Below are 24862 nucleotides of genomic sequence, written 5' to 3' on the forward strand. Positions count from 1 at the left end.
GGTCTTCCTTTGGTTCCACAGTGCTTAGACGTATTCTCCATTGAGCCTCCTAGGATTCAGGTGCTGGGGACTTGTCCCATGGGTAAGAATGTAGGCGAGATTGGACTACATAACATCAGGAAGTTATGTACTCACCATAACGTTCGATGTATTTAGTCCAGCTCGCCTCACATTCTTTCTTACCCCCTCCTTCCCCCATCCTGGAGGACCTAGGGGTTAGGTATGGTTTCAAATTCCTTTCTGGTTAGTATGTTCTTACGTACCCCCCTCCTTCCCCCATCTTGGAGGATTTAGGGGTTAGGTATGGTTTCAAATTCCTTTCTGGTTAGTATGTTCTTCCTTAACGTTTGATGTATGTAGTCCATCTCACCTCACATTCTTACTTACCCCCCTCCTTCCCCCATCCTGGAGGACCTAGGGGTTAGGTATTCACCATAATGTTCGATGTATGTAGTCCATCTCGCCTCACATTCTTACTTACCCCCTCCTTCCCCCATCCTGGAGGACCTAGGGGTTAGGTACTCACCATAACGTTCGATGTATGTAGTCCATCTCGTCTCACATTCTTACTTACCCCCTCTCCTTCCCCCATCCTGGAGGACCTAGAGGTTAGGTATGGTTTCAAATTACTTTCTGCTTAGTATGTTCTTACTTAACGTTCGATGTATGTAGTCCATCTCACCTCACATTCTTACTTACCCCCCCCTCCTTCCCCCATCCTGGAGGACCTAGGGGTTAGGTATGGTTTCAAATTCCTTTCTGGTTAGTATGTTCTTCCTTAACGTTCGATGTATGTAGTCCATCTGGCCTCACATTCTTAATTACCCCCCCTCCTTCCCCCATCCGGGAGGACCTAGGGGTTAGGTATGGTTTCAAATTCCTTTCTGGTTAGTATGTTCTTACTTACCCCCCTCCTTCCCCCCTCCTGGAGGACCTAGGGGTTAGGTTTGGTTTCAAATTCCTTTCTGGTTAGTATGTTCTTCCTTAACGTACGATGTATGTAGTCCATCTCGCCTCACATTTTTACTTACCCCCCTCCTTCCCCCATCCTGGAGGACCTAGGGGTTGGGTATGGTTTCAAATTCCTTTCTGGTTGGTATGTTCTTCCTTCTCTATATGTTGTTGTATGTGGAGAAGTGAATGATTAGCTCGCAGCAAACAAGATCTGGGGAAAGGGAGCAGTGCAGCATGGGATACCTTCTTAGCCCAGCCAATTGAAAGACTTTGAGCTAGAGTATGGCCGAGTCGGAGCCGAGGTTCGGCTCCAAACCCACGGGTAAGAATGTGAGGCGAGATGGACTACATACATCGAATGCTATGGTGAGTACATAACTTCTTCTTTTGCATCCAGGAAGAAAGAGGTCATCATTTATCTGTACTCTTCCCTCATTAGAGCAATCATAGACTATAATTCCCCATTTGGCATGTACCTCACTAGACACCTGCGGCAGCTGGAGAGGCCACAAAAGTACCTCACGAAGAGGATCCTTGGCCTTAAACACATGTCCTACATGGATAGACTCAAAAAAAACTCCAGCTAGTCTCTGTCTCATATTGTCCACTAAGAGTCGATCTCTGCTTGACTTACAAAGCCATCATGTCTGTATGGCTCTGTTAGAAATGGTACAGCTAAAGAAATCCCAATCCCTCTTCACCACAAACTCCAGAGACCTCAGCCTCATTACCATAATCCACAGAACATGCTGGAGGGACAGGTTCATAACCCAGAGACTGCCCATGCTCTGGAATAGACTTCCAATATGTGTCAAGCAGAGCACCTCACTGGCCCTCTTCAAGAGAAATCTTGATGAGTGGATGGGAAATAGAAAGTTCACCCTGGGGATCACTCCAGTGGCGCTGCTTGATAGAGGTACTGGGAACTAATGTCGGCAGCACAATGCCAGGGCACTTCTATGGGGCTAGGCTCGTAAAGGCTCCAGGGCCATTAGCCTAGTACACACCTATGATAACCCAGACAGTTCTTATGGATCTTATAAAAAATAATTTACAATATTATTTAATTATGCTGCCAATACATGTAACTCTGTATGAATTGCAGGAGGAGTCAGTTCTGGGCACATTGTGAGTGCTGCAAAGAGCATTTGTGGATTGCATTAAAGACTGACAGTATTATTTCACGAACTATAATCATACTTATGATGAAATACTACATGTATACTACACATAATGCTGTAGTATTTCATCATTTCTACAACTGTTGGTGGTTTTTATAATCATACTTGTATTTAGGAATGGGGTCCATTTGTGTCATTGTATTAGAAACACAAAAAACTGTGAGAAATTAAACAGGGCATCACCAGATGCATTCAGGCAGCAAAAGTGTGGCTTCTACACCCTAGTACATAATCTATATTATTTCTAGTTTCCAGTAATACATGGTTACATCCCTAGGCAGTTTGTGTGAATTTCTTATAGATGTTATCAGCCAGGGTTCTAGGGTATGTCCAGCATCACCTGCAGTATGCCCCGTGGGAATTCATCCCTTGCAAATCATTAAAGGTCATGTGGGTGGCCTACATACACACTTTAGATGATACCCTGTGTATTACAGATCACCTGAAAGTTAATGGAATGATAACACTTTATGGGCTGATGTACCTCCTTCCCAATTCACCAGGTGAGGCCTTTATTTAAATATGAAAACGGTCTATTGTCCCAGTACCTTATGTAGATAGGCAGTATAACAGAACTCCCACATGGTGTTTGCTGTTTCCTTTGGGGTAACATGGGAACCACGTGTGCTCCCCCACATGATGGGCCATGTCATCAAGGAACTGCTTGGGTATCTCATGCATCTGACTCAAGTATACTCCATGTGTCAAAGTGGGTCACTGAAAGGTCTCCATAGCTAATGTAATTAGAGCCATTCAAATTGTGATATCCACTGGGATAGGTACTTCATGACTCCCAAGGGTCTATAGATGATGCTGACATTTCCACAAGGGTGTCCCTTTCTACATGGTATCAGTCAACTATTTTAGTGTTGTTGAAAGCATGAAATATTAAGCATGGTCATATTACCCTGCATCTCTGGGGGTGGTGATACACAACATTGGACAAAAAAGCTGTGGTAAGAGCACATTTATAATGACTGCAGCAACCCCAAACATATTTGCGTGATGTATTCTGGCTGAACATGGGCATATGGCCGAGTTAAAATCTTAAGTGAATTTAACATCGCTGCATGGAATATAAACATTTATGAATCAGTCTGCCATCTTATTTTGCCTCGTTATCATAGACAGCTCTTCACTGTATAGTCATTAGCATGTATCATGCCCGTCAACATGTTTTGGCCTAGTCACATCATTTAGCTGGGTTTTCCAAATCGCATGTACCCTGTCAGCAGATGTTCGTTAAGCAAATTCAATTATCACAAGGTGGCAAATTTTTCTGAATTCAGTACTTAATCTAACCTCTCATATCTTTGCCTTATTCCATTATCCAAGCAGCAAACATGAATGTTGTTACTGCATCTTCCCTGATATTTTTTTCCGCCTGTATGTAAAACAGTACATTTTGTCCTAATTATTTTCAGCCACTCTTGTTATCTGCGGTGGTGGTGCTGTGGTAGTGTTGTCGCCTCACAGTTAGACATTGCCCGTTCGATTTTCAGTTAGAGCATCTTCTGTGTGGCGACATGCGTGAATGGGCATTCCTTCGTTGAAGGTTGTGCGTTAGGCCCGGCAAGCCAGCACGTAAAAATCTACTGCCAATCATTAGCGGACTGGAGTTCCACTGTGGTGACCCCTAACTTGGAAAAGCCGAAAGACAAAACATTTTCAGCCACTCTTGTTCTTCTCTTTGACAGAGCTAACATAAAATGCATCCAATTCATCATCTCAGCAACTTACATAATACTAATAAAAGTTATATCTCCCTTATTAAAGAGCTTTCTTATTTCGTATCCAAAAATACATGACTGTCAGGTGCTTTTCCTTAAATCTAAGGCTTCCCATCTTTGAGCATTCTCCATGCATGCATATTGGTGCTGTAACAGAATTACAAGATCAAAGACTATATCAAATTAAAATAGTAGTCACAAATCCCAGTATATTTCCATCTGTCTCACACTATAAACAAATAATACCACTCATACTACATCCCCTTACATATATTCATTCCTTATGATGCATTTACAGCATACCTTGAAATATGCTGACCTTAATACAGATATTAATCATACAGTTGTTAAATGTCATAATAAAGCAGTTTTATACAGTATCTATATATATATATATATATATATATATATATATATATATATATATATATATAAAGTTCTGAAATAACATATTCACAATGTGTAATAGTGCACCTTTAGACAAACTATTATAACAACTTAGTGAAACAATTTTAGCAGCTGCTTGCAAATTATGCAAATGTCAGTGTCCAAGTTCATTTTTTTTTTTTAATTATATTAGCAGGTCATGCTACAATATTGACAGTTTAAGCTTTTCTTTTATCACAGGAGCTGCATATCTTTACAAAATACAAAATTAAGTAGTATTCAGATAGGGCTCAATATCTTTTACCATTAGTCGTCTTGGTGGCATTGATTGTCCAAACTTTTAAATACTTCTGAAATCACCTTTTCAGTCATTTCATAAAAATGCTCATCAGTTGGACTATTTTTCCGTAACAAAAATTTAATCTGTTAGAATATACCATACCTCTTAGATATTCTGCAGTATTCAGCCATTTCACAAGTAGCATAAATGGTTAATAAAAATGTGTGGGTGACCACGCCTTTTAAATAACCTAGTCTTCAATTCCTGTGGTGCTAGTGAACGGCCTATTTCTGACTTACATAAACATCCACCATTTATATCTGCTAGAAATGAGCCATCTATTAAGAATATTCATTACCAAAGTCTTAGTATAAACAATCACCTGTATAAATGTTTATAGTCTAGCTAGACTAAATCTCTCACACCATGAGTGCGTAATACAAGATCCTTTGTATTCTGTCTGTACCTCTCAGAATGATTAAAATGGCAGCTTATTAAACTTAGCTATTGGTTTATCTGGTTATAAAAATGGTAAAACTCTTGTTTGCTGAAAAAAATCTTTCCATACTTTAGGGTAAGTAATCCTATATTTCAGTTTACATCTCAGATACTTTATGATGTAATATGTACAAATTGCAACCTCTCTTGGAAAGCTTTTCTTTATCACTATTATTATCATCATCATTGCTATTATTTTTTTTACCTCCCTTGGAAAGCTTTATCAGAATAATCATGCTGTATATGCACCTTTCAGCCACTAGCATAACTTTTTCTTTACTGACCACCGTAACTGCCACAGTACCTGTTCCTTCTCTTCTACAGAAAAACAATCGAAAGAAAATCTTACAGGAGTTGCTATATGGCCTTTCTGATGCAGGCAGTAGCAACCTAGATACTTAAATTATTCCCTGTTACAGTGTTGTAAAACCTCTCAATTTCACCATCTTGTTTTTCACAAAATCCATTATGGCTCACTGTGTAGGTATCATGGCATGTTATTGAGCACACAAAGGCTCAGTGTCATCTACTTCAAGCAATTCCATCCCTTTATACATGTAGCTTTCTAGCAATCCAAAAATTTTCCTTAAGTGAAACTTTAGCCCAAAACATTTTATTTCCTTGACAATTCAGTCCATATCATTGCAGTGGAAGGCAGTCATCTCATAATCGTCTTCACATATTTCTTCTTCTCCATTCACTATTTCAGCAGAAGTTCCATGCCTTTGGTCATCCATCTCAATGCTGTAACTTTTCCACACACATTTACATCACTCTCATAGAATTGTATTTTTAATTACTAAACAGTTTGAGTAATTCACACCATGACATGGAGTGAAGACGGGAAACATACAACCTTGTCAAGTGCCTGGAAGAAGCCTTCATTATTTTCAACTTGCAATACTCTGCTAACTAGTAGCAAGTGAGCGAACTGATAAGAAATTAGGACATTTATACAGTTGATGCATGATGATTGTGATGTGCATCGTCATGGGTGTACAGCTGTCGTTAGCCACAGGTACTTTGGAAAATTTTACCAAAATGCATGTTATCCCATTGTGCTGTGGGATGTCATGCCCTGTTGTACAACTGATGTCCCCTGAGCATGTGATCTTCAAATATTAACTGAATTGAAAGCAGCAGGCAAGGATATCCCAATGATATTCTAAGGATGGTCACCTCATGGATTAGCCAATAATATCAGCACATATCTTAAGTACATATCTGTTGTTTTATGGTAAGTGTCTCCCAAACAGATCTCCAAGATTCAGCTCCTTTTTTTATAAACTGGTTTCAGAGAGAGAGAGAAATGAATAGAGAACTAGACAGATAGATATCCATGGGCACTTCTAACATCAAGTGTAATATTCAACAAACACACTGCCTTACCAGCACGTGGGTTGTAGTGTTCTGCTACCATCCTTCTGACAGACTACTAAAGCTCAGAGTCCTTCCCACTTGCCCAATCACCTGGGAGCACAGTGACTGCCTTACAAACCCACAGACAGCACCTTTTCATTTTTGGAAGACTGCTCTTTTCTCCGTATCTCTCTAGCTACTGATCTCAGATAAGAAACCCTTTGGGGATTTTATTTCTTCCCACTGCTTTTTCTATCCGTGCTTGAATACTGTATTCTGCTGTTTTCATTTTTTTTCTTAGAAATGTTGTATATGCTTCTGTTTTTATTTTGACTAGCACAGTTAGGCCTATGTTGTTGATTAAAAGCTTCATTTGGAAATTGTGACATGAAAACTTGCTGACATTGCAGTTTTTTTTTTATTTGGGGGTTGTAATAATTTGAGGTGATTGAGCAGGATTACAGGATTTTAAACATTTTTTTGTTTAAATTGCAATTTTTATGCCATTTTGTATGTTAACCATTTCTGACAGGAATTTTTTCATAATTTTATGATTTCTTTCTTGTCTAATATTGATTTAGGCTGTATTCATTCATTTTTTGTACAAATTAGGAAGCTTTTGTGCTTGTATTTTGTATTTGGAACTGTACTAATGAAACTGCTGTCATTGTATTCACTGCAGGGTGGCCACAGTGGTGCAGTGGTTATCGTTGCCGCCTCACAGCAAGAGTTTCTCTGGTTCGATTCTCGGCTGGGGTGCTTTCTGTGCGGAGTCTGCATGTCCTCCCTGTGGTTGCGTGGGTTTTCTACCACATCCCAAAGACATGCTGTAGGTGGATTGGACACTCTAAATTGGCCCTAGGTGTGAGTGCGTGTGTTTGTGTGCCTTCTGTAGAAGGTTGGGCGCCGGGCTGGCAACTCGACACTGTTAAAATTCCACTGACAATCGTGAGAGGACATGTGATCCACTGTGGCGACCCCTAACTGGGAAAAGCTGAAAGAAGAAGTCTTTAGAATATTAACCCTTGCAAAATTCGATTTCAGATTGCTTTTGGCACTATTTTTATTTTAAACATTTCTGCCAAGAATTTTTCATCAGTTTATGATTTATTTATTGTCTAATACTGTTTTAGAATAAAATACCAGAAATAAATGGCAGCTCAAAATCCACAATTTATTGTTAGCACTTTTGTTCGCTCACAATGAAGGAACTTCTTCAGACATCAAAGTGCAGTACTAAACAACTTAATACCACAGTTAATTATGACATCATAACCACTCCCAAGCACAAATACAACTCCTAAAAGCCATTTAAAGAAATATATACCATACATGAAAATGCATGTATTAAAATATATATATGTACAATTATTAAAATTCACATACTGAAAAAAGAACTAAAAACATTTTTGTCACTGTTAGTGTTTTCATCTGGTTAAAGAGTTTAGTTTTAAGACACATTTTAAGGAACAAGTATCATTTAAGCTAGGGAAGGAAAAAGCATTAGTCTTCAATTGCCAAAATAACTCCCTCCCATCAAGCCTTAATGACCACGGTCCTCCCCAGGTCTACTTCTACTTTTTCAACGATAGTATAGTGAAAGCAATCATCAGCTTGTTCCAATATGTGTCTGGCTAAAGCATTATTTTTATCCTGTTTGCTGATGGCATAATGGTGCTCATAAATCCTTTGTTCAAAATGCCTCTCCATCTTCCCAATGTAGAATACAGGGTATTGTTGGCATCTTGCTTACCTAGCCCTAGGGGGGGGGGGGTGTGGTCATTAAGGCTTGAGGAGAGGGAGTTATTTTGGAAGACTAATACATTTTTCTTCCCTGGCTTAAATGATTCTTGTTCCTTAAAATGTGTCTTAAAACTAAAATCTTTAACCAGATAAAAACATTGACAGTGATAACAAATGTTTTTATTTCTTTTTTCAGTATGTGAATTTTAATAATTATACATATGTATATTTTAATATATGCATTTCCATGTATGGTATATATTTCTTTAAATAGCTTTTAGGAGTTGTATTTGTGCTTGGGAGTGGTTATGATGTCATAATTAACTGTGGTATTTAAGTTGTTTAGTACTGCACTTTTTCTGAAGAAGTTCCTTCATTGTGAGCGAACAAAAGCGCTAACAATAAATTGTGGATTTTGAGCTGGCATTTATTTCTGGTATTTTATTCTACTGTTGGTGGTATTTGTTTTTCTAAGTCGTTTAATACTGTTTTAGGCCGTATGCATTCATTTGAACTGAAAATAATGATTTTTAATAAAATCGGGAGTTTTGTGCATGTATTTTGCATTTGCAACAGTGTTACTGAAACTGTTGTCATTTTATCCAGTACAGTCTTCAGAATAGTACCCCCTGCATAAATTGACTTCAGATTGCTTGCTTAGAGGGAGAATAGTGTAATTTATTCATGTTTTACCGGCTAGCCATGCACCCATTATTTAGTATTGCTCTGGCTACTTTTTTGTTCCCTGACTCGATAGACTCAGATATGGCTCCACCCCAATCTACCCCTTGTGTGCCTGAAAACATTAAAGTAAATCTAAATGTATGCCTCAGCCAGTGGCATGTGACTGTGTAGCAGCCATGGGCAGGCTATCAGACCACTTACCGTATTTTTTACCTCCAGGTCCTTTGGTGTGGTGGTAGTACCACAACTATGCATGACAAAAGGGTCAGACCCATCTTTTGGTGCTGTATCCATTGCCTGATTCAGGTATGGGAAAACCAAACTCTTTAAGTGCTTGGGAGGTCAGGGGTACAGAATCTGTTGCCAGTGCTGATACGTCTCGCCCCAGGAATTCTGCCACTTGGACAGTGCAAGCAAAAAAGACTGAAGACCCACCGTGTTACAGAGCAACTGTCTCCATATGTGTTTTGCCTGAGGTGGTGACCATGGTTAGATCTATTATTCAGGCCATTGATTATTGGAGTTCATACCCAGGTTATGAGTAATGCTGGTGCTCCTATTCCAGTTCAGCCACCCCATAACTCTGATTTTGAAAGGGATCCAGAACCTGAAGTTTTGGAAGTATCAGAATCTGACCAGTCAGTATTCCTATGAATTGAAAAAGGTTCAGAAACTCAAACAGATGTTTTCTTTTTCCCCAGATTTAGGGACATATTCATCTGGCAGCAGTCAGTGGCTGCCCCTGAGATCAACAAGGGTATGTGGTCTTTTGGAGGATGAGGCCCTAGGTTTGGCGACTTTCACTCTCTTTATCCCAGTCTTGAGGATGTTTTAAGAAAGCCTTCAGTTTTCATCTGATGAATGAACCTCTGGTTAAAAAGTGTTTAACAAATTCAGGTGTGCACAGCCATGCCTGACCTTCAAGCACCTTTATCTGCAGACTCTACGCCTGTGTCCCAGCAACCTTACCAATAAAAAGACTGTTTTCATCAGACCTAGTTCCTCAAGATAAACTAGGGAGGCGGTTAGAATGTCAGGAAAAGAAGCTGGTGATGTCCACAGTCCAATACAGTTAACTTTCAAAGTGTTTAACTACTAGTGCTTTACATAATACTTTGTGTTAAGGTGTATGTATAGTTTAGATTAGTTTGTTACATCTTTACCTGATGAGTAGAAAGATTATGTGAGAGGGATTGTTTCCAATGTTACTGACATGCTTAGGCATGCTTTAAAGCAGGGGTGTCCAACCTTTTGGCTTGCCGGGGCCGCATTGAGTGAACAGAAATTGTCTTGGGGCCGCATATAAAATATATCATATAGTTAACTCTTTCGCTGCCACAGGAGACCAAAGTCGACCTCCTGGTTGTACTGTAGGTGCATTCGAACAATTAATAAATTTAATAAATGCCTAATATTTGCCTTAAAATTCTAATTCTCATTCTGATTTTAATTCTCTAATCTAACAGTTAACTCTAACATCTTAGTTAATATATAGATTTTGTTAACAAACAGATATTCACTACAGCACTTGCATTTCTCACTGGGAAAACCACTCCAGCAGTCCATCTACATACAGTGTCAACATCAGCAGTCCTACAATACTATAATCCACAAAAATAAGCCAACAAATTTGCAATAAAGTAAAGAATTCACATTACTGACTTAATAAAACAATTCTGAATAGGCTCCAAGAGGGTCTCACCCAAACAAATGACTGGTGCCAGAAACATGGCCTCAAGCTAATTGCCAAAAAATGCACAATCATCCCCTTTGAGGAGAGTGATGTCCCCACAAATTATCACATTAATAACAATGTTGTAAGCACGCAATCAGTCGTGAGGTGCTTGGGCACCCAAGTTGATAGAAACCTGACTTTTGACCACCACGTTTTCTCCGTTGTACAGAAAGCTTTTTACATGGCCCACCTCATTAGTAACGGTATCTCATCCAGGGACAAGGAGGTCATAACATCCCTGTATTCTTCCTTTACAAGAGCAATTATTGAGTGCAACACCCCTTTTGGCATGTGCCTCAGCAAAACACCATGCCAAAAGAAGACTACAACCATTTGTGACAAAAAAAGGTCAAAGGACTGAGTTCACTTAGTTATCCAAACAGACTAAAAAGCTTCTTGCTTTCCTCTGTCTCTCACTGGCCACTATAAATTTCATCACTGGCTTGCTTTCCAGGCTAAGAAAGATCCTGCCTTAAGAGACTTTCTCCACCTCAGAAATACTTTTTATATTTAAAACACTCACTACAAAGACCACAGCCTTCACTGCAACATAAACAAGCCACTTTGTATGGACAGGTTCTTGACCCAAAAACTTTCAACTTCTGTAAAAAGCTCCTCTCATTATCAAACAATGTAGTTCAACAACACTACAACTGGATGGATAGCCATGAATGCACTCCTTAAGTAAGTAGCATAGCCTTCATCAAACATGAAGGAAAATCCACATACTAAACTTTCCCAGCTGGATGGCTATACTGTCTAAGAAGAGGGGCCTATTTAACTAAGAATTCCATTTGCAAAAATATATTCAGTATACATATTAAATCTCTCTCTTATATACACACACACACACACACACACACACACACACACACACACACACACACACACACACACAGAAAAGGAGCCCCTACTTGTAAAATAGGCAACCTCAGTAATCACATAACACAGTCTCACTGATTGAAATTGTCTGGAATTCAAAATATATGAAAAAAAATCATAATAGAAATGGATTCCTCCATGCAATTTCCCACCACCAAAAGGACCATCAATAAATCAACAAATAACTGCTCAGCAAAAATTAAATCAATAAGAAATCTATAATCTCTCAAAGATCATACTACATACTGGAGTAAACATATAGCTTCCCTCCAATCTAAAGCCATTTGACATTCAGACATTTTAATTTGTGCAGAAGTTATTCACAGACTGACCGTTTACTAAGCTGTAATGCTGACCATCGCTTTTGAAAAAAACAAATTCCCATACTTTGTCAATAGCTCAAAGTGAAGAAAGGATTACTTTTTTTTACTTATTATGTATTTATTTAATTTTGGAAAACATCTTTAAAACTGTTAAATTGATCACACACCCAGAAACACAGAAAAGTTATTGTGATAAGTAAGCCACAGACTGCTGCAAGAAATCAGTCACAGCACACTATGCTTACGTCCGAACCAATGAAGCATACCTGTCAATTCCAAAAGAATTAAAGTAGTGTAATAAGAAAGTTATTTGCAAGGTTACATGGCAGTTTATATTGAAAATAAGTGGAGATATTAAAAACGCTCTTGTTTCTCATAATTATGCTGAAAAGTCTTCCAAGGTAAATACAACCTTCTGATTTAGCATGGAACCATACCTCTCAACCTTAGAGCAAGAATTCTGGACAAATACAATTGTGACACAGGCCCAAAAATAGTTATGCATCACAGACACCATTGAAACAAGTGCAGCTGCAAACATTATACATCACGTATAATGTTTCTATCCCATTATTGTCAGTTAAACATTATATGGCTCATTCAATCCTGCCTTCTTTTGCAACAAAGAAAACTATACTTTGAAATGACAAATCCATTAAAAATAATAAAACACATTGGCTCCACATCCTGCAACTTCCTACCTGCAAACAACCACAGAGCTTTCACTAAAACTAGGTCTGCTTATTTCCACAGAATGACACCTCTCCCTAATTAAGTCTAATGGTATACAATCTACCAGGATCTGGACTACCTGAAATAAATTAAATTATGGCCTGTAAATTGCAAGTGCACTTTGTTTAATTAAACTACATTTCAAAGCCCACTTGCTGTATTTTTTCAGTAACATCCCAATATCCATTTCCAGGTCAATTTTACAAGACATTGGCAGTGGTAGACTTAGCATCTTCCAGATCCCTACAGGACCACACTCATACTGCTAACATTGTCCATTAAATGTAAATATCCATCCACTGTAAATGGCAAGAAGCTATGTCTTAAAAAAATCATTTTTGGCATTCCTAGTACCCAAGTATCAGGTTTTGAAACAAAGAAACATATTTTCCACAGTTTGTAAGTCTCTGTCTTTAATAATCATCTACTATTGCAGTACTCCCAACACAAACACACACATACACAATAAAACCCCCGACATTTAAAAAATCACATTGTGCCCACTTAATTTGCCAGTATTGATGATCCACCAAAGATATGCTTACTGTTGTCCAATCTACCATTGCTTAGAACCCACCAAGACAGTACTGGGTGATTTTTTTGTTTGTCAAAAAAAAAAACTTTATATGCTACAGTCCCACATTAGTCAATCCATTACTGACCCATTAACCCTAGGCTGCTGTCTCCTCCTTAATCCCTGGAACTGCATTACCTTGGATGACTACTTTTATTTCCTAAGCAAAAGACACAAATTGGAAGATGAGGCAAAAATCCAGACATTCTTCAAAAATCCATACAGTTGGGAGGTATGATTTTATATTCAATACAACACTCTCCCTGTCAGAAAAGCTGCAATTTAATGAAAGTGTACTTTTAATGTAGGATGCATTTGTGAGCTAACTTTTTTGTATGTTAGCCTCTTTGTGCATGTGTCTCTCTGTCTCTCTGTCATGCACACATAAACACACACACACTTCTACTTTCATGCACACAAACATTCTGCTTTCAGGCATGCACTCACTCACACCATACTTACCTATTAACACAGGTTAAGTTCTGTCTCTTTAAAAGGCAATGGCAGCAAATCCATAGATGAGTCCCTCTTCAGCAAGAACACACACACATTGATTCTTTGGCACGAAATAATGGCACAAACACACAGACCCTTCTTTGGTGCAAAAAAATCAAAACTAGAAGGATGCTTTGGTGCATGCGTACACTGATGTTAGAGTTACAGGCCACGGCCGCGAAAAACACAACAAAAAAGTGTTTTGGGGCATGCGTACATCAATGTTGGAGTTAGAGGTAGAGGGCCGCATGCGGCCCGTGGGCCACAGGTTGGACACATCTACTTTAAAGAGTGCTTTGGGAGGGGTCTAGAAATGCAGCAATGTCAGTGGGTTAAGGAGGTATGCTTGGTTGCACAGGCAAAACTTTTCTGATGAGATTATGAATGCTCTGCTTGATTCTTGTTGTGTGTTTGGTTCAGCAGCTAATCAAATCCTAAAACACTGGGATGACAAGACTAAACTGATTCAAGGGGTATCTAAAATGTTTCATATCCACAAGATGTCCTTCATGGATGCATCTGCAGTCATAACAAATGGGTTGTCCTGTCGTCAGGCAGCCCTTCGGTCGGCCGGATTCCAAAGTCTGGGTCCGGCTTCGGCTGATGTCGCACTTCACCTGACGTCATCTCTGCTGGTCTTCGGGTATAAAGGCATCAGCCGACGCCATTTTCCCCAGTCTTTCTTGCAGCGTGGCGCCCGAAGCAGAAGCTGTTCGCAAGTGCCGGTCGGTCAGATCCAGAGATTACTACTACCGAATACTACTTCGAAGACTTCTAAAAAGCTAAGTACCCCGTTGGGGACTCTTTCTTGCCTCAGCCGATGTCAGAAAAAGTCAATAACTGTTTAACTTGTGGGAAACAAATACCTCATAAAGATTTCCACTCTTACTGTCTGCCTTGCTTAGGCCCAGACCACGACGTAGCAGCCTGTTCGGCCTGTGCTTCCTTCAACCGACGAACGCTTAGGCGTCGGTCGGAGTTTGCTGAACAGTTTTTCGGCTCAGATTTTGCGTACATTATGCCGTCGGATCCTCCGACTACCCAAATTGTTAAAAAACGCAAAGAAAAAGACCGACACTCGCGGTCCACGGTTTCGGCCGAAACCACGGTTAAGCAAGCCGCGAGTGTCTCGGTTTCGGCCGAAACCAGGAAATCCGGTCAATCTTCAGCCGAATCCATGACTACTACTGAGGCTCCTGCTACCTTACTTGAATCGGCCTCAGAAATTTTGCCTACAACCGTGGTTCCTAGTGATTTATCAGACACCATCCCTTTGGATGTCTCTACCCCAGCACGTGGTGCTGCTAGGCCTCCTGCAGCCATGTCTATTAAGGCCTTTGCCAGGGCTAAAGCAGCCAAATCTGCTAAATCAGTGTCTGTTAAGCCCCCCTCACACAGGCCCACTTCAAGTTCACAAATGCTTACTCTGGCAGAAGATTTAATATCCTTAATTAGGGGATCCCAATCTCACCCAGACAGGGCCTCTCAGCCCCCAGAAAAGAGACCTAGAGAAGAGCCCCCCGAGCCAGTGTCCTCTGATGATTCTGCGGATGACTCAGACATTACAGACCAGCCAGAGGCTCCTTTGTCTACTTATGAAGATTCCGATGCTGAAGAATCCATTCCAGCTGCCTCTCCTCCAGAGGAATTTTCCTTTGGGGAAACCTTACATGCCATGAGAGAACAATTCCAATGGCAGGGACAAGATTTCTCAGATTCAAGAAAAGGCTTAGGACTTTTCTGCACTTACCACAACATAGGCCCTTAGCTATACCTCCTGTACTGCCTGTTGTGGATGATGCATTTAATGATGTTTGCACTGCTCCTGATTCTTTACCTCCAGCCCCTGCCAAACCAGATAGATTTTACAGGGTGCCAGACACTCATCACCACCTATACAAGGCCCCACTTGCAGATCCGAAACTATATCCCAGGGGCCTAAGGCAGTAGCCTCGACCACAGAAAAAACCCTATTCCTTCTGAAAGGGAATCCAGCTCCTTAGAGAGATGGGTGAAAAAGTTTACACCTCTGCTACTCTCTCAGCTAGAGCTTTGAACTGTCAGTTTCATATGATCCAATACCAAGAGTTTATGCTTGATCAGTTAACTAAAAAACTGTCCTCTGATGAATCCTTAGATAAGAAATATGTATTAGAAATGGTGAATAACATACAACAGGTTAGTAACCATTCCTTAAAATGTGGCTATGATGCACTGGAGGCTTCATTTAGATCAGCCATGACTGGCACAGTGATAAGAAGGCATGCATGGTTGAAAGAACAGGTCTTACCGGATCATGTTAAAGCAAAGCTGTTAGATGCTCCTATGGATAAGGCCAGTCTATTTGGTACACCTGCCCAGCAAGTAATGAAGAAAATGGAAGAAAAGGCAAAATCTGTACAAACTGTTAAAGATTTCTTACAGGCTCAGCCCCCAAGGTTTAGCAGGAACTGGCCTGCCAAAAATTGGTCCTTTCCAGACTCCACAAAATCCCAAAGGGGCAGGAATAGACGCTCTAGAGGCAGAAATCAATCCAGAGGAGGTGCCTACAGAGGACGACAGTGGCAAGGCAATAACCGAGGCACAGACACAACCACTGCCACTGCAACAGGACAATCACAGTGACTTGGCTCTGACACCGCCTACCAGGGAGCAAATAGCAGCACCTTTAGGCGGAAAGTTAGCCTTATTTTCGAAAAATTGGTACTATATCACAAAAGACAAGTGGATTTTGCAAACCATAGACCAAGGCTACCGGTTCCACTTCCACACCTTACCAGTAAAAAGAGGAATGCCAAGCCTACCTCCAAATCAAAAAATAGATGCTCTACAGCAGATAGCGAAATTAACAAAGATGAGAGCTGTGGAAAGAGTACCAATAACAGAACAGGGCAAAGGATTCTACTCCAGACTCTTCCTAGTACCAAGAAAAGAGAAAAGTTGGAGACCTATTCTCGACCTGTCCGTCTTAAACACATACATCATTGTCCCAAAATTCAAAATGCTGACCCTACAGCAACTTCTTCCCATGCTGGGCAAGGAATGTTGGCTGGTAACTCTAGATCTCAAGGAGGCATACCTGCACGTCCCCATTCGACCAAATTGCAGAAGATACCTCAGATTTCTTGCAGGATCAGAGCATTATCAATTCTCAGCATTGCCCTTTGGCTTATCTACTGCCCAGAGTATTCACAAAATGCCTGGCATCAGTAATCGCTCACTGCAGACTACAGGGAATCCAAATTTATCCATACCTGGACGACTGCCTGTTACAAGCGGACAACAAAAGCAAGCTGACAACAGATTTACAAAGGGTCATTTACTTGCTACAAGCCCTGGGATACACAGTCAATTTACAAAAGTCAAGGCTGATACCATCCCAAACAAGAACATTCTTGGGCGCGGAATTGGACACAGTAAAACAAATGGCATTCCTAACTGCAGAAAAACAAAAAGAACTCCCTCTTTACTTCTTGGCATTAACAAAGCAGAGCCAACTAACAGCAAGAAAAGTTCTGCAGGCCTTGGGCTTCATGGCATCATGCATAATCTTGGTCCCACATGCCAGACTGCATATGAGAAAGCTACAGTGGTACCTAAAGAATTTATGGTCTCAGCACAGGCACAGCTTAGAAACAGAAATCCCACTAATCCCATGCCTAAAACAGGAGTTCCTATGGTGGGCTCAAGCATGCCAGTCAAACCCAGGCTTACCCTTCCACAACTTTCGAGAAAGCCAAACCATCACAACGGATGCCTCAGACCTAGGATGGGGGGGGTGCACATGCTGGACAAATGCATACAAGGATTGTGGACTCAAGACCAGCTGCACCTGCACATAAACCAAAAAGAAATGCTGGCAGTAAAACTGGCAATCCAAAAATTCAGACCATTCCTCAAAGAAGGCCATTTGATGATAAGGACAGACAAAACCACAGTCATGTGGTACATCAACAAACAGGGAGGCACTCATTCATACCCCCTATGCAGAATGACTTTGGACCTTTGGAATCTGGCTCTCAGCTACAACATCCAGTTACAGGCAATATTTGTGCCGGGAAAAGAGAACACCCTAGCAGACATGTTAAGCAGAACCACCTCGGATGCTCACGAATGGATGCTACACCCGGACATCTTCAAAGCCATCACAAAGAAATGGGGAATGCCACAAATAGATCTATTCGCATCCCCACTCAATCACCAGCTCAAAAAATTCTGCACAAGGACATTCCACCCACTTGCATGGAAGGTGGACTCTCTATCCTTCAGCTGGAAAGGCCTGACAGCATATGCATTTCCACCTCTTCCCTTGATGCACAAGGTACTACTGAAAATCAAAGAGGAACGTCCAAGGATAATCCTGATAGCTCCGAATTGGCCAAGACAACACTGGTACCCATTGCTGAGGAGCATGTCTCGGGAGAAAATGTGGTCAATACCCCTGATGCCTTTGATGTTAACTCAGAACAACTACAACATCATGCATCCAAACCTAAAAACCTTGCAACTGACTGCCTGGAACATCACATAGCAGCAACTAACCCAGACCTTTCCCAAAGGGTTAAAGACATTATCCTTGAAGCCCGCAGACCTTCAAAAAGAAGGAACTATGCAGGAAAATGGAAGAGGTTTGTCATTTGGAGTACTGAAAGAGGAAAAGATGTGTCGCACATAGATATTGCTAACATTCTGGAGTACTTGGCAGAGCTTCTACATACAGGCCTGTCCTACTCCTCCATCAAGATACATGCATCAGCTATTTCAGCAGAATACAGCTCGATCCACCTGTCTTTTCGCATCCTCTACTCAGGCAGTTCCTCAGAGGGATCAAGAATGTAAAACCTCCTAGGAAACCACCATTACCAGCATGGGACTTGAACTTTGTGCTAGAAAAGTTGACACTCCCTCCGTTTGAACCAGCAGCAACAGCAGATCTGCAACACCTGTCATGGAAAACTGCTTTCCTACTGGCAATTACCTCAGCAAGGAGGGTTTTGGAACTACAGGCCTTAATGGCAGTGCAACCTTTCCTAATCTTCCATCAAGATAGGGTGTCCATGAGAACTAATCCTACATTTATGCCTAAGGTGGTATCCAGAGTGTCTTTAAACCAGGCAATCCACCTACCTACCTTCTTTCCCAATCCACAGAACAGGGGGGAAAGACTGCTGCATACCTTGGATGTACATAGGCAGTTACGCTACTACCTGGACAGAACCAAAAGTAACAGAAAAACTGACCAGCTTTTAGTAGCCTATGCAACAGGAAGGGAAGGAAAAGCAATTTCCAAGCAGACAATCTACAAATGGATAGGAAATTGCATAAGATTCTGTTACTCCTACCATGGAAAACCAATTCCACAGAACATAAGACCTCATTCTACAAGGGCTACAGCCACCACCACAGCTTTCTTACGAGGAGTGGCAACCAAGGACATTATTGAGGCGGCTACTTGGACCTCCGTGCATACATTTGCCAAGCATTATAATTTACCTCTATACTCTAGATCCCGAGCAGGGTTTGCCACTGCTGTACTGCAAGGGATCCTAACTACACCATAATTTTTCTTCCTCCAGCCCTAGTTTGGCTATGGTATTCTACCCATTTGTTATGACTGCAGATGCATCCATGAAGGACATAGTACAGTTTTGTACCTACCATAAATGTAGATGTCCGAACTGGATAGCATCTGCAGTCAGGATTACCCACCCTCCTTCCCCTCTGTGGTACTCCTAGGGTATTTACCCTCCTAATAGCTGGAGGGGAGTCTCTTATGGTGTATTTGTTTGTATATATGTACATACATGCTTATTTTTTGTGCTTGCTTTCTACCTTTTTTTGGAAACATTGGCATTTATCCAAAATTTAGCCTTCCAAGAGGGCAACTGGCATCTGGGGCAAGAAACACTGAGGAAAATGGCGTCGGCTGATGCCTTTATACCCGAAGACCAGCAGAGATGACGTCGGGTGAAGTGCGACATCAGCCGAAGCCGGACCCAGACTTTGGAATCCGGCCGACCGAAGGGCTGCCTGACGACAGGACAACCCATTTGTTATGACTGCAGATGCTATCCAGTTCGGACATCTACATTTATGGTAGGTACAAAACTGTACTTTTCTCCCAATAAGCATGATCATTTTTGGCGGACATACAAACAGAAATCCCAGCCTAACAAAAACCAAGGCGGCAAAAGGAACTCCACCAAACCTAACAAGAGGGGTTATTTTCCTAAAGGGGATTAACCCCCCTCCAGCCTTTGACTGTGTCATGGTTTGGCACCCATCATTCCCCAAAAAAGATTGATCTTGGAGGCCAGTGTTGGACCTGTCCTTCTGAATACCTTTATCAAGGTCCCCAAGTTCAAGATGTTCACCCTGTAAACACTTCCTCTTCTGCTGGACCACTGATTCATGGTGACCCTGGAGTATAAGGATGCACGTCTTCATATCCCCTTTTCTCACTGCTTCAGGAGATATCTGAGATTTGTTGTCTGGCTCGCATTATCAATTCTCTGCATTGCTCTTTGGGCTATCCACTGCCAGTTTGAGTGTTTACTAACTGCCTTACTCCAGTAGTGGCTCTCTGCCGGACTCTTGGGATTCATATTTTTCCTTAATTTAGATGACTTGCTGATCTGTGCAGAGCCTGCATTCCGGTCTTGTCCTTATTCTCCAAGCTAAGGTTCAGGATGTACCTTTGGAAGTCCTGCCTAATACCCTTGTAAAGACTCAACATCCTGGGGTGCTTTATTGACACAGACAAAAGAATGACCTTTCTCCCTGCAGGCAAGGTCCTTTCCTACCAGATGATGATTCAGGAATTCTCCAGGAGGAACATCTCCTCAACAACAGATTTTCTAAAAATTCTAGGATCAATGGTATCCATGATTCTCATGATACCACTGGCCCATCTCCACATGAGAAAAATTCAGATTGTTGGACCCCGCACCTATGTTCTGTGGAAAACTAGTTGTTGGTGCAGCCCTTCTTCACACAAGAGTTACAGTGGTAGAGAATGCATTTGAGTATCAACCCTGACCCTCCCTTCTTCCCAGTTGTTCCAGTGCACTCTGTCCCGACAGACTCATACGACTTCATTTGGGGAGGTGTGTGCAAGCCACTTGTAGGCCCAAGGATGCATGGAAACACATCAGTATTGAAGAAATGTTAGTGATGAGAAGTCCTTCACTACCTATGGACTCTGGGTCCTCTTCTTGTGGTTACAGACAACACCACAGTGATGATGTGCCTCAACTAACAAGGGGATACAAGGTCATACCCTCTGTGTCATTTGGCAATGATGGCGTGAGAGTTGGCTTTACAACATTCTCTGACTGTTCAGGTATCATCCATCCCATTAGACTAAATCACTGTAGTAGACAGACTACGCACATCATGGACAGACCCCCACTCTCTGACTGTTCAGGTATCATACATACCGTTAGACTAAAACACTGTATTAGACAGACTAATCAGATCATGGACAGACCCCCCCACAAGTGGCTGCTCAAGGAAGTAGTGTTTCAGGATCTAATCCTGATGTGATGAATGCCTCAGATAGATATGTTTGCCTCCTCTCAAAACAGACAGCTGAAACAAATCTTTTCCAGACATCTTGCAGCCAATCTTGGAGGACACATTCTCATTCCCTTGGTTGGGAATGTTCCTGTACGCATTTTCACCCTTTCCACTAATTCACAAGGAATTTCTAAAGATTCATAAAGAAATGCCAAAGATTATTATGGTGACCAAATACTGACCCAGGCAATCTTGGTTCTTCCTTCTAATAGTTGTGGCCTAGGGCAGTTACCACATACTTCCTCACACTTTGAATTTGCTCACACTGCGGTGACTTGTGCACCCCAGTTTGGTACAACTACAACTGACAGCCTGGATGATTCAGTCTTGATTACGTTTAGGCACTTGTTTCATGAAGATGTGCAGCAGGTGTTAAAGGAGATCAGAAAACCTGCCACTAGAAAATCTTTTGTTTACAAATGGATGATGAAACAGAGGCCCTTGAAGTTAACACCCCTCTGGTTCGCTACTTCAGGGTTATTTAAGCAATGGTCATAAGTGGAACACATCAGTCTTCCGTGAGGACTGTTGTACTTTGTTGTTTGGGTTGATAAGATAGGATGACATGCACATCTGAATGTGCAATCCTGGGGGAGTTGGAGGAAGAAAACAGATTGGGGGGTCATAATCACTCCTAAGCTGAATCATAATACATTGAGCGAACAGTGGTATAAGCAAACAGGAGGTTGAGAGCTGAGCTACAGAAGTGAACCGAAGAAATTCTAAGGTCACATTCCCTTTTTAGAAAGTTTATGTGCAAATCTGAGTACTCTTTCATTTTCTGGCAGCCATTCAGTGAAAGAAATTATCTCTCAGAAGATGTGCAATTTAAAGTTTACAAAACAGTGAGAGAATGAACTGGATGGGTTAAGATAAAGAGTTAGATTGGTATGTTTGCAGTTAACCTTTAGAAAACATGTACGTGTTGGCGTAAAAGATCAACTTAGCTTGACATGTCCATGGTGGAAGAGTAAAGAAAGGTGTAATTTGAACACACTGTATTGTCAGGGAGTAAGCTGAAGGGGTGGAGGTAAAGAGGAAGGACCATTGAGTGGAGGAAGAGTGGATACGTGTGGTAGCTCCTTTCAGATGATTCATGGCTGACATAAGGAAATAATGCACCAAAGAAATTATGATGATGACCAGTCCATCCATCCATCTGATGCTGTTGAGTCACATCCAGCCTCTCTTAGTGGCATAATGAACAACCATCACCATCCACAGAGTTTGCTAACCATGTAAGTGACAGAAATAGATTGCCAGGCCTTTCTTTTATATCTCATAAGTACGCACACACACACACACACACACACACACACACACACACCTGTAAGCAAAGCCTGAGTTAGTAGAAGAGGTCAGAGATACTTGGGATGGACTGCAAAAAGGATAGGGGAAGGGGAGAAGCTGTTTTACAGCTTACCATCTATGATACGCACTGAGATTTGACATTATAGATATTATTTCAGTGTCTTTATATGTACATAGCCTTGTGTATCCTGGCATACTGTACCTCTGTAGCTTTGACTGTTACTATACTGAACGCTGAAGGACTCCCAGAGATTCGAGAGTCAGGCCTAAATCATCCAAGGACACTTTTTGTATTATTACACTGGAGTTGTGGATTTTTTTACTGAATTTATTTGAGAAGCATTAGTGAAGAAGAGGTTATGAGAATGTTAAAAAAATTCTTTAGTAGTACATCAGCTAAGTCTGATACAGTTCTTTACTCTGCTTGATTATTACAAATTTTATGCTTTATTTTAAAAATTGCCCCTACCCCGTACTATTGTTAAAAAATGTCTTACCTTTTTTGCATCATGTAATTGTGTCATTTTATTTATTTTTGCAGTGTCAAGAAAACAGAAGCTAGAACAGATAAAGAAAACAAGCCTGAAATGAGCCTTAGTATCTCAAGGGGGTCTGTAATCTCAGAAGGGAGTAGGGCAGATGATATGGTACAGACGTTAATGACTGCAACAGTTCACAGTGTCAGTAATGAAATGAAATATACACAGCAACAAGAACACTTCTTAGAGAAAGTTGAGAACTGCTCCCAGCTTCATATTTTAGAAACTAAATATTCTGTTGATGAGAGGCAGACAGATCAAACCACTGGCCAAATGCTGCCTTGTGCTGTAGATGAGCCAAATACAGAATCTGAAAAAAGAAACTCATTTAGCAGTGGAATAACACTACCAAATCCAAACCATTCTGAAGCACCAGGTAGAACAAACAGTAAACAGAAAAAGCACTGTTCTGAGGACAAGACGTGTGATGCAGAGAGAGCATCCCTTGGAAAAGAGGAACTAAATTCCAGTGAGAATAAGCTCTTCCCTTCTAAACTAGCAGTGAAAATAAGTCCCGTTAAGTCTTTATTACAAACATCTATGAGGAAGTCACCCTCACAATCCAGCTTTTACACTAAGAAAGACTTGGTTAAAACCACATCGGATGAAGAGTTGCTTACTTTGGAAAAATTTCCCTTGAGATCACTCTTCATGAAAAATAACACTGAAAAGACAAACCAAAACAAGCCAACCGCAAACAGAGATGAATTATCTTTAGTGCCTATATCCTCTCACTCAGAAATTAAGTGCAGGCCTTCAGAAGAATTTTTCCAGGAAAAAATGGAATGCGTAGAATATGTGCCCAGAAAACTGAAACTTCAGAGACAGAAAAAGCCTTAAAATTTGAAGTTGTATGTCAATTAACACTTTGAAGATTGGTTAAAAAAACATCCCTGCTTTTTCCATATGAAAAGCTGTATTTCCATACTGTGTTTTCTGATTTACTTAACATGTATGACTTTTTAATGTATGAGTAAAAAATAGTTATAAGCATGTAGTGCAAATTTTACAGCTGTTACAAAACAGATCCCTGTCATGTTATATAATTGTATTTTGATTTGGTCTAATACATTCTTTTTACCTGTTTTTTTCATTTGTGAAATTCTAGTAGGACTTACTCAGAAAATCAGCAATTTTCTTATACATGTCTGATAAAAGAAACTTGTCTTTGTGCTGTTGAGAATGCAGTTATTGTTTACAGAGAAGTGAAATACTCTTCTGTGAAAAGATGTTTGCTGAAGTAGCTCTCTCAATTCGACAAAACAAGATTAGATGCATGGTATAACTTTTAACAGTGCATTCTTAAGCCTTCTGTATATAGTTTGATCATTACAGGTTTTGAGGTTAATTTTTGGAAAACATAAACACTTCTAAATTACATATGCACATCGGAGTTAACCTGAAATGGATTTTACAGTTCAGGTATTGAGTTTTAATAGAGATGAACATTTTGCTTTTGTACTAGTGATCGTTTTTCATGGTTTGCCTCACTTCAGCTTGTTTATAATAGAATTAAAATATTTTTTAAACATGATACTCATTATTATTCTCCGTTGTTAAATAAAAAAAAGTTAAAAATTTGACACTCTACGATAGAAGTGTAACGCCATAAGGAAACAGTAATGCAGTGCTGAGACTTTTTATAAACTCCCTGCAGTTAAGTTATGACTTGGCATGAAAACAAAAATCTAATAGCCGGATCATGTGTTCCTTTAAACTCTAAACCAACATTTTTTTCACACAAGTTTCATATGAACAAGTGGGTAAAGCGAGTTTGGGCTGTTCCTTTATTCATCTGCTGAGATCTGTCCCAGAGGCCATGCTAAATTTACTCTCAGTAACCTATGACAGAAGACCTATAAGTCATTATGTTTGTA

At 40.6% G+C, this 24862-nt stretch overlaps 1 protein-coding gene across 3 annotated transcripts in view; it reads left to right on the forward strand.

Annotated features, from left to right (window-relative positions):
- LOC122789371 (protein SLX4IP-like) overlaps positions 1 to 24519 on the forward strand; it is a 613751-nt gene extending 589232 nt beyond the window's left edge. For all 3 annotated transcript variants that reach the window (XM_044056770.1, XM_044056779.1, XM_044056788.1), the window contains one exon: positions 22988 to 24519. In XM_044056770.1, coding sequence (XP_043912705.1) covers positions 22988 to 23825 — 838 coding nt within the window. In that variant the 3' untranslated portion in view covers positions 23826 to 24519. The remainder of the gene's footprint in view (positions 1 to 22987) is intronic.
- The last annotated feature ends 343 nt before the right edge of the window (positions 24520 to 24862 follow it).

The sequence above is a fragment of the Protopterus annectens genome, chromosome 1.part2 (assembly GCF_019279795.1).
Source record: "Protopterus annectens isolate FY-2018-M chromosome 1.part2, PAN1.0, whole genome shotgun sequence".
Taxonomy (NCBI): Eukaryota; Metazoa; Chordata; order Ceratodontiformes; family Protopteridae; genus Protopterus; species Protopterus annectens.